At 41.5% G+C, this 11065-nt stretch overlaps 1 protein-coding gene across 1 annotated transcript in view; it reads right to left on the reverse strand.

The window, feature by feature from the left end:
* Positions 1-8657, reverse strand: part of DNAJC3 (DnaJ heat shock protein family (Hsp40) member C3) — an 88975-nt gene extending 80318 nt beyond the window's left edge. The window contains exon 1 of the mRNA XM_076009334.1: positions 8413-8657. Coding sequence (XP_075865449.1) covers positions 8413-8494 — 82 coding nt within the window. The 5' untranslated portion in view covers positions 8495-8657. The remainder of the gene's footprint in view (positions 1-8412) is intronic.
* Between the last annotated feature and the right edge of the window lie 2408 nt (positions 8658-11065).

Genomic DNA, 11065 nt, shown 5'->3' on the forward strand with positions numbered 1-11065 from the left:
AAAAGCAAATTTGAGAGCAGGAGCTATCTTCTTCTTTGTCACCTCAGTATCCTGCACATATTGACACTCAATACTTGTTGAATGAATTTAACTATTTGACTTTTTACTTACATGTATTATAATTTAATAAAATCTTAAATTACATGTATTATAATTTAATAAAACAGAATAAAATCTAAAATACTTAACAATTATCAAATCAAACATGTAACCAATGATTCATAAAGACATATGAAATAAAGACATTTATATTCATATTCAAATGTCTTTATAGTCATAAAGATATTTATTTGAAAAAAACAAATGATTTGCAAATTATCAGCTGATTTTGCAAAATATCAACTCTAATTTGAACCACAGATAATTTTTATTCCTTTGCCACTTGGTCTATAAACATTTTCTAGGAGAAAAGGCAACCAAAGATCATGCCATTTCCCAATCAGTATTAAATAATAGGTTTCTTTTTAGACAAGCATCAATCATAGGTCAGCCAAATAAGCAGGAAGGGCAGGCAAAAAGTGTAATAGCTAACTCTGTCTTTCACTGAAGTTAGTATTACAAACTGTTATATTTTGGAGAGCAGAAAATAATTTTTTAAAATTTAAAGGTGAGGGGTTAAAAGTAAGATGTCTTAAGAGTCACAATTAAGATTGGAAAAACCAAATTAAAGATGGCAAGAACTGGCAGTCAAAGATACTAAGGTTCGGCCGGGTGCGATGGTTCACACCTGTAATCCTAGCACTCTGGGAGGCCGAGACGGGTGGATTGCTCAAGATCAGGAGTTCGAAATCAGCCTGAGCAAGAGCAAGACCCCGTCTCTACTATAAATAGAAAAATTAATTGGATAACTAATAAATAAATAAAAAAAATTAGCCGGGCATGGTGGCGCATGCCTGTAGTCCCAGCTACTTGGGAGGCTGAGGCAGTAGGATTGCTTGAGCCCAGGAGTTTGAGATTGCTGTGAGCTAGGCTGATGCCACGGCACTCACTCTAGCCTGGGTAACAAAGCAAGACTCTGTCTCAAAAAAAAAAAAAAAAAAAAAAAAAGATACTAAGGTTCAAGTTAAGACCTAGTGGCAGACTCAAACCAGGTAGCAATCCCAGAGATGGTTATTCAGGTTGAAGCGATTAGAATATAAGGACTGAGGAAATTCCTAACATTACTCTGCAAAAGAACACAGGGCTGAATTCAAGACCCTAGCAAGGTGGAGAAGAGTCTGGAAGAAGTCTTGTAGCAAAAACACAAGACAGTGGAATCTGGCCCCAGTAAGGTAGGGCAGGAAGTTCAGCATCTGCTATGATTTGAACGCACCCTCCAAAACCCATGTTGAAATTTAACTGCCATTGTGACGGTATTAAGAAATGAGACCTATAAGAGGTGATTAAATCACTAAGGCTCTGCCCTCACAAATGTGTTAATATAATTATTTTGAGATCAGTTTTCACCATGTGAATTGCTAATAAAAAGGATGGGTTCGATCCATTTTCTGTCTCATGCACGTGCTAGCCATTCCACCTTCCACCATGAGACAACACAGCATGAAGGTCTCACCAGATGCCGGCACCATGCTCTTGGACTTCCCAGCCTCCAGAACCATAAGCTAAATAAATTTCTGTTCATTATAAATTTACCAAGAGCCAGGTGGGCTGTGACAGCAGCAGAAAACAGACCAAGACAGTGTCTTAGCAATTACATAGTCAAGCAAAGACCAATGATAAAAGTTCCAATAAAAATACTGAACTGGAGACCTTAGACCTTATAAGCATCTCTTGCTAGTGACCCTGACCAAAAAATAGTTTAGTCTACATAGCCAAACTGAAAGAAAGGGCTGAGTAATTAATGATATACATTTGAACAATGCATCAAAATCTTCATAAGTCAACTAGACAAACAAGATCTAACCAGGTGTCTTAGTCCATTCAGGCTGCTATAAAAAATACCATAGACTGGGTAATTTATAAACAACAGGAATTTGTTGTTCACAGTGCTGGAGGCTAGGAAGTCCAAGATCAAGGTACAAGCACCATTGGTGTCAAGTGAAGGCTCACTTTCTGCTTCACAGATGGCGCCTTGTTGCTGGATTCACACATGGCAAAAGAAGCAAGCAAGCTGGCTGGAGCCTCTTCTATAAGAGCACAAATCCCATTCTTGAGGGTGAAGCCCTCATGACTTAATCACTCCTCAAAGGCATGACACCTCTTCATATTATCACATTGGGTGTTAGGTTCCAACACATGAATTATCATACATGTTGGGGATACCAACATTCATATCATAGCACCAAGATTGTTTTATGTATTTGCTGCAATCAACTGCGTAGACATAAATGGTGCAATGGGATTTCTTGCTCAAATTTCAACATGGAAAATAAATCCATGCAAAAAACAGCTCAAAAAGTCAATTTTACTCATCCATTTAAAAAATATTTATTGCACATCAACTTCATATCAACATGTTTTAGATACAGAGACAAGGGCCCTTTCCATAAGGCAGAACAAACCAACAAGAAAAATAAATGTGGTAATTCAGACAGCATTAAGTTTTATGAAGAAAATACAAGTAGGTAAAGGTAGAGTATTAACTGCAAGAAAGAATGCTTTTTACATAGCATGACAAGAAGGCATCCCTGAAACATTAATGCTCATTTGAAGATCTCAGGCAAGAGTCAGACTGTGGCAATAGGAAGAATAAAGAACCTCAGTCAGAAATGAGCTTGGCATTGGGAGTAAAAGAAGTCAATGCAGTGACAGCCTGGTGATAGAGGGGGAGCTTATCACAAAAAGAGGCTGGAGAAGTAAACAGTAGTCAGATATGCTAAGGCACTGCAGTACTATGGCAGCAATATGTTGCAGAGAGAACAGAAGATGAAGCAGTACTACTGACAAGTCTTTAAAGTTCTGTTGTCAAGGGAAGCAAAAATACAGGTCACTAGCTGCAGGGACAAATGACACGAGAGAACAGTTTAAGACAGAAATGCTACAGCATGTTGGAATGCTGATGGCAATGATCCAGCAGAAGAGAAGGAAGTAAAAACACAAAAGAGAAACAACTTGCTATAGTCTGAATGTCTCCCAAAATTTATGTGTTAAAACTTAATCCCCATTGTGGTGGTATTAAGAGGTAGGGCCTTTGGGGAAGTGATTAAGTCATGAGGGCTCTGCTTGAGAGAGAGCCCTTCTACCTTCTGAGGACATAGCATTCATCCCTTCTGCCACATAAGGATGCAGCAAGAAGGCCCTCACCAAACACTGAAGGCTGGCACTTTAATCTTGGACTTCCCAACCTCCAGAACTGTGAGAAATAAATTGCTATTGTTTATAAATTACCCGATCCATGGTATTTTGTTATAGCAGCACAGACTAAGGCACAACTATAGGAGCAACATTTTCAGAAGGTAAGAGAAAATGGAATCCATGGCATAAGTACACAGATTAGATTTAGTTGGGAATAGAGATGTTTCATGCATTTTAATATGAGAAAAGGTAGCAGAGTGGGTACAGATGTGGGCAAGCTAGTGAATTTTGAGGTAGAAAGAAGAGGAAATTCCCTTGTGATTTCATTTTCTCAGTAAGGACAAGGTCTAAAAAAATGAGTTAAGGGAAGAGATGAAAGGGGTGTTTAAATTCAAGGTTTAAGGAAAAAAAATGTTTGAAATACTGATTTTCATGAATAAACATACCAGGGAACTGTAAGAATGTTAGCAGTATTGAGTGTGCATTTAAGATTGAGATTGTTTCCTTATAGTGATACTAATCAGCAAGGTTGTCTTCATTTTTCTGCATCCGTGTTCAGCAGTGAGGAACAACAAACAAGTTGGCCAAGTTAGATTTAACAGGTGTTGGGTTTCTAGCAGATGAGTAAAACAAAAAATTAAAGTGATAAGAAAATTAAAGGGCATTTGCAATGAAGTGACTACAATGCTGGACCACTAAATCCAAACTGAGAAAAAAGGGAAAGAGGACATAGATGCTTCACAAATAATCTTATTCCCCAAGTGGTATATAAACTCAAAAGCAAAAACCGTAAGTGTTAAACTATGTATACCTCACCAAAGAGCAATATAGTCAGTATAAGCCTTTGCTGACTGATTAAAGGAGTCTTCCCATATTCTAGGACTCCAAATGACATGAAATCATCATATTTAAAAAAATTTTTTTTTCTGGGAGGCCAAGGCCACTCAAGGTCAGGAGTTCGAGACCAGCCTGAGCAAGAGCTAGACTCCGCCTCTACTAAAAATAGAAAGAAATTAGCTGGACAACTAAAAATATATATAGAAAAAATTAGCCGGGCATGATGGTACATGCTGTAGCCCCAGCTGCTCAGGAGGCTGAGGCAGAAAGATTGCTTCAGCCCAGGAGTTTGAGGTAGCTGTGAGCTAGGCTAATACTACAGCACTCTAGGCCAGGCAACAGAGCAAAACTGTCTCAAAAAAAAAAAAAAAAAATTTTTTTTATAAAAGTTTCTAAAAAACTTTCTAAAAAAAATTTCTAAAGATTATGAAAAGAAAAATAAATATATGACAGAATGTCTAAGTTCTAACGAACAGGTGACTAGGTTCCCATAATATTTCCATAAAAACAAAGATTAACTGCTAGACATTAATCAAAGAACGACCATGGCAATAGAAATTAAACTTAGCCACCATTAACTTCATATGAGAAAATTAAACCGAATTATTACAGGGCAGTCCCTCTCAGAACAACAACTCCTATCCCACAAAATGAAAACAACTGCATTTCCAGGCACCTCTCAGAAAATCCTAACTAGTCAGGTGAACTGGAACTTTGACACTATTGCTACTATAGGCTATCGTATTAAAGAATTTAAAATAATTCTAGAAGATATGTGACCATCTCCTATAATAATTTATATAAATTACTTAAAGTCATTCATTTTTGCTACTTTATATATTCTTTCCATATTTAAATAACATCAAGGAAATCCTAGAGATGACAAAACATACTTCAAGTAGGTTAGGTTCAAATAAAAATTATCACAACGCTTCATATGTACAGATTTTCAACTATTCTGTTCTATGGCTAAAACATATGGTTTAATCAGTCAAGTTCAGTGAAATAAAGAAAATTGAGTCCAGATAGCATGTTTAGGAAGAAAAAGAGATAAAACTATTAACAGAAAAAAGGTTTGGTTCCCAGGCTGTGTTCCTACTCAAGAAACCACATAGAACAAACCTTTAGCAAAGAACTGAAATAACTTCCTTATCTGAAACATACTACTAAAGCAAATACTACTAAAGTTTTCTTTCTATTCCAAAAATTCTATTTCTAATCTAGTGCTTCAGACTTCCTTCTTTCAAAGGCCTTTGAGAAACGGAATGCTAAAAGAGTCAACTTTTCAATTTATGAAACATGGATTACAATTAGCAGAAAAGTTTAGAACACAAGGACAAATACTTCAAAATCAGGGGAAAAAACCTAGGCTATCTAAGCTAATTATTGATAATATCGTCCATCTTATGTCGCCGTTTCACATTCACTCTTCTCAGACCCATTCTCTTTATTTATTCTTAATAAATGTGTGCATATTTGATGTTTACAACATGGTATTATGTGATACATATTGCTGGGCGCAGTGGCTCACACCTGTAATCCTAGCACTCTAGGAGGCCGAGGCAGGAGGATTGCTCAAGGTCAGGAGTTCGAAACCAGCCTGAGCAAGAGAGAGACCCCATCTCTACTAAAAATAGAAAGAAATTAATTGGCCAACTAAAAATATATAGAAAAAATTAGCTGGGCATGGTGGTGCATGCCTGTAGTCCCAGCTACTTGGGAGGCTGAGGCAGAAGGATCACTTAAGCCCAGGAGCTTGAGGTTACTGTGAGCTACGCTGATGCCACGGCACTCTAGCCCAGGCAACAGAGTGAAACTCTGTCTCAAAAAAAAAAAAAAAAAAAAAAACAGGTATTATGTGATACATAAAAATGGCAAAATGGTTATAATAGGGAAGCAGATTAGCATATCATCTCATGTACTTTTTATGTGACAGGAGAAACTAAAATCTACCTATTTAACAAAAATCCTTAATAATGTACAATTTTATTAAGCCTCAGGCCTAGCAGCGTTACCATCTGACCTGCATGCGTCCTGGAGAACTATGAGGTAAGTGAACCCAGACACAGAATTTATTTGGAAAAACAAGAGCTAACAGTTTGCAAATTCAAGACAGAGGTTCTTTCTTATCTTTATATCCCCATCACCAAATCAAGTGTCAAATATACAGCTGACACCTAATTTAACTTCTCTATATAATTTATTACACCAGTGGTTCTCAAAGCATGGTCACCTGGGATCTTTTTAGAAATGCAAAATTTCAGGCCCCATCTAGACCTAATGAATCTGAAACTCTGGAAGTGGGGCCCAGCACTCTGTGTTTTAAAAAGCCCTCCATATGAGATTCTAATGCACACTGAAGTTTGAGAACCACTGCACTAAACCTACCTGGTGACTAACAAAAAAGAATGCTGATTTTTCTCAGCTGCCGCCACTGACTTACAAATGCTTAGACTCACATGATGCTGTCAACCACTTAACTTCTGTCTCCAACCTGTACACCTGATGAACTTTAATAAAACTCTTAAAGCCTCAGTTTCCTGATCTGTAAATTAACGATAATACCACATACTTCTATGAATAAGAAATGGCTTATAGAAAGACTCCTTTCTTTTTTATCTCTATTACCTATACCAAGTCCCTGCTATTTACCCAGGCAATGCTCCTAATGAGGACAGCACTCTGGCACTCCTCTGAGAAATGTCACCAATTCCTCCTACACAGAAAAACTCTCTAATGACATTTTCTTATATCAAACAGACTATACTGCAGGAGGGAAATGAATGTTAAAGAATCATACAGAACCACATACAGCACGGCAATTCTAAAAAGATCCACAAGCTAGTGGAAAAAACATATTATACAAAAGTGTGCACCTTTGTAACTAAAAAAAAAAAAATCGCCATAAAACAGAACATAGGCAACTTTCTCAAGTGTCCAAAATAAATCATTACTGATAACTGGACATAAATACCACAAAAGGGGGAAGAATTAGGCATGAGAAATGCAAGATAACTGGAATATATGACCCATATTAAAGTGGTCCAGGCCTTCACATTCCAGTTCCCTAGATTTTCTGGGGCAGCCTCACTGTCAAATTCTTTGTCCCAATATTGTCACACTGCATGTTCCAATTTTGAGCTCAAAAAAGTAAATATGGTCACCATGGGAACCAAAAACAAACGAAAAAACACTGCCATGAATGAAACCTAAAAATTGGAGAGTATTACTTAAAAAAAAAAAAAGCTGAGAACTTTGGGAGGATTTCACGGTAAACAATTCCCAACTTTAGTTTCTCACTCCCTCTGAATGAAATATTCAAAGGTTTAATTGGACCTCCTTGACAACTAACCCTTTTTATGAGGATGAAAACACACCAGCGCATGTGATGTGTCACTATTCTCGAATATTTCGCACAGTCGCCAAGCTAGGAGCATTCGTTATATGGGCACTTTCAGCTTTAATTCTTACTCCTCCCTGCTGACCTCTATGATGAGACAGCCCTCTATTTTCGCTATTCTGTTGGAGTAGCCTACATTCCAGTCTGCAGGGCTGAAATTGCATTTAAGCGCTCATATCTTTTTAAAGGAACACTTTTTCAGAGAACTCGGAAAAGTAAAGCCAGCCTAAATTCAATGACACCATGCTGGGAGTTGTAAAACCACAAACTTAGTGCCTAGCCCTCCGGGAGTTGGAACTCCAACACCGGCCCCTCAATGCATCAACTTAACAACTTCTATACCCGACAGTGTATCGTAATGTAATGTTTACTCACTTTTTTAACAGTCCACACCGTCTCCTTCACCTCACCCAGCTGGACATAACACGGCTACTCCTGCCCAGGAACTCCAAAGCGAAAGAAGTCTTTGGGCCACCTTTGGGCCACCTTCACTGCCTCCTCCAAGCACCACTGACCAACACAGTCCCCAGGCGTCAAGCAAGGGTTCCCAGCAAGGCCGGGACCCGACGGCTGCTCAAGTTCCGCGTCCCAGGACGCTCCCCAAGTCGCCGCCCGGAGCCCCCATGCCCTGCCGCGGGGCGCGCGGCGGCCACGCTGTCCCCCCGCCTCCTCAGACCGCAGCGGCCCCACTCCTCACTCCAAACCCGCCGTCCCGGCCCCAAGGCCCTCCGGTCCCCTCAGCCCTTCCCCACACAAACCCGGAACCAGCCGCCGGCCCCCGCCCAGGCGCGAGCTCAGGCCCAGACCCGGCCCGCGGTCTCCCCCGGCTCCCGCCCCACCTCCCGAGCCGCGCCGAGACTCGCGCCCGGGAGCAGACGGGGAAGCGCCGGGGGCCCTGACCCGGGAACCCGCTCCCCCGGCTGTGGCAGGGCAGGTCTCACCTTCGTACTGCAGATCCACCAGGACCAGCAGGAAAGGGAACACCGAGCCCAGCCGGCTGGTCACAGAGCCGGGGGCCACCATGACCGAGGGCGCGGGGAGTGAGGAGGAAGAAGGGTGCGCGGCCGACCAGCCCGCGCTGGCGCTCACGGTGCAGCTGCGCCCGCCCGCCGTCGGCTCTCGCTCAGGCCTAAGCAGCGGCTGGCGCCGAGCAGAGGAAAGCAGCGGTGGGCGGGGCCCGGACGACGCTACGCCCCGGAGCGCCGCCGCCGCCCAATCGCCTTCTTCCTGGCCGCTCTCCTACTGGGCTCGCCGGGGTCGTGGTTCGCGCTGATAGGCTGCAGAGGCCACCGCCCCGCCCCGTCTCTGATAGGATAACGTGGAAGCACGAGACTAGGCTGCGTCCGTCGGTCGTGGAGCTGTCAGCGAACTCCAAACCGCCGCGGCGGACCGGAGGGAGGCAGCCGGGGCGTCTGTGAGGCGGCAGCCCAGTCCGCATGCGCAGGCCGCAAAACCTCTCTCGGGCGGGTCCGGGCTCTCTGGTCGGCGAGTGAGGCGACTCGAGCAACCTGAGGTTTACCGGTGTGGTGTTTGGGAAGGGTAGCCGTCGCATCCGGAATGGAAAGGCCAAATATGGTTCCATAAAGTCCAAGGGGAGCTTCAAGGTGCCTGGAATTGAGATCTCGGAATGAGCCAGTAAACACCACCTCGCGCGGAGCGTCTCGGATCTAATACTGACTGAACCGTAAGCGAGGAACAGGCAGGAGGAGCCGGGCCCCGTTTAGTAAGGTGATGCGATGGAGGTTAAAGGATTTCAGGGACAACCAGAAGTACCTAATTGACCTAAAGCAGGAAAATTACAACGGCCTGGAAACTTGTGAACCCCTGACCGTCCAGCAAACCACTGTGTCCGGAAAAAAGAGAGATTCTGGAAGATTCTGTGAAGAGGAGACCAGGGAGGCATGGTGGTTTAAGAGTGCAAGGGGTTCTTGAGAATACAGCCAATGTCAACCCTGAGAAAAAGAACTGTTAGGACGGATCTTTACATCTTGGGCTCAGCAGAGGAAATTGAAATGAACTTGAACAAGATAAAATTACTCAGTTTGGCATTAAGCTTTTTGTCGGCTATTTCCTCTGGCGTCCCCCACACATACTATACACCAGCGATGTTTTATGTGGAGTAAAAGAATGGTTTTTTGTGTGTGTTGAGCACTGTCAAGGGCGTACTTACTACTTTACCGATGAATATTTGCTACCTTGGTACTCGTTCACGCTTTAGAACTCATTAATTACTATAGTGAATTTGTGATTTCCTGAAGATATACTAAGGAGGATAAAGGGGGAAAGGCATTTATTCCGAAGGGAACTAACATAAAGGAAATGGTTTCGAGAAAGAAAATTCCTAATTAGTTGTGGGGAAGGCAGCATAATGTAATGTGGAGAGCAGAGGATTCAAATACAGGAAACACCATAACTGGTATGTAAGTTATCTTCATCTGTAAAGAGGGTATGATCCTGCTAGTCTCAAAGGTTTGTTTTGAGGTTTCATGAAGCAGGTAAAGGTTCTTATGAATTGTAGAGTGTTATGCAAATGTTACTCATGGCTCTAACAAAAGCAGAATAATAAATAAACTCCTTCAGAAATTCCTTGGAATTTTTTTCTTTCCTTTTTTTGCCCTTTTTCTTGGTATCACAGGCAATGTGAGTTAAAAAAAAAAAAAAAAAGCAGGTGATTTCACTGTCCATAGTATACAGGTGAAGACATCATGAGAATGAGGTATTGTGGCCAAGGTAACCAACAAAAATACTGAACATGGTGAGAAAAGAATTTTATAAACAAAATACAATATTCCTGGACTATGAATTGTCACCAGAATGCTGCCTATGACTCTAGTCTTAAGGAAAAAAGTAGCAGAGCTGAAGAAGTTCTAAGGATGTAAATTAAAAGTTATTAAGTAAATGATAGGCTTTGTGTTCTAGAAAATAAAAATAGCAAGAAATAGGAAAGGTCTTCAATGGTGAGTGATTTTAAACATGTATTGGTCAGTAACATAACTGAATTCTGTAGCATTAGAACTAAGCTTTGCAAAGTATTCCTTAAAAGCTAATTTTAGGCCGGGCGCTGTGGCTCACGCCTGTAATCCTAGCTCTTGGGAGGCCGAGGCGGGCGGATTGCTCAAGGTCAGGAGTTCAAAACCAGCCTGAGCAAGAGCGAGACCCTGTCTCTACTATAAATAGAAAGAAATTAATTGGCCAACTGATATATATATAAAAAAATTAGCCGGGCATGGTGGCGCATGCCTGTAGTCCCAGCTACCCGGGAGGCTGAGGCAGAAGGATCACTCGAGCCCAGGAGTTTGAGGTTGCTGTGAGCTAAGCTGACGCCACGGCACTCACTCTAGCCTGGGCAACAAAGTGAGACTCTGTCTCAAAAAAAAAAAAAAAAAAAAGCTAATTTTACAGCAAAGAAGGTAACATTACTTTAGTAAGAAACGTACAAAGCTAAAATTATGTGTATAATCCTTGGGAATGTTTCCTCCAGTGTTTATCTTGGCATGGTTTTCAGCTGATGACTCTTGCCAATAAAACCAAAAACCAAAGTGATCCAGTGATTGTAGGAAAAATTACTATACTGTATGTATTTCTCAGCTTTTA

Source organism: Microcebus murinus, chromosome 13 (genome assembly GCF_040939455.1).
Source record: "Microcebus murinus isolate Inina chromosome 13, M.murinus_Inina_mat1.0, whole genome shotgun sequence".
In the NCBI taxonomy this organism is placed as follows: Eukaryota; Metazoa; Chordata; class Mammalia; order Primates; family Cheirogaleidae; genus Microcebus; species Microcebus murinus.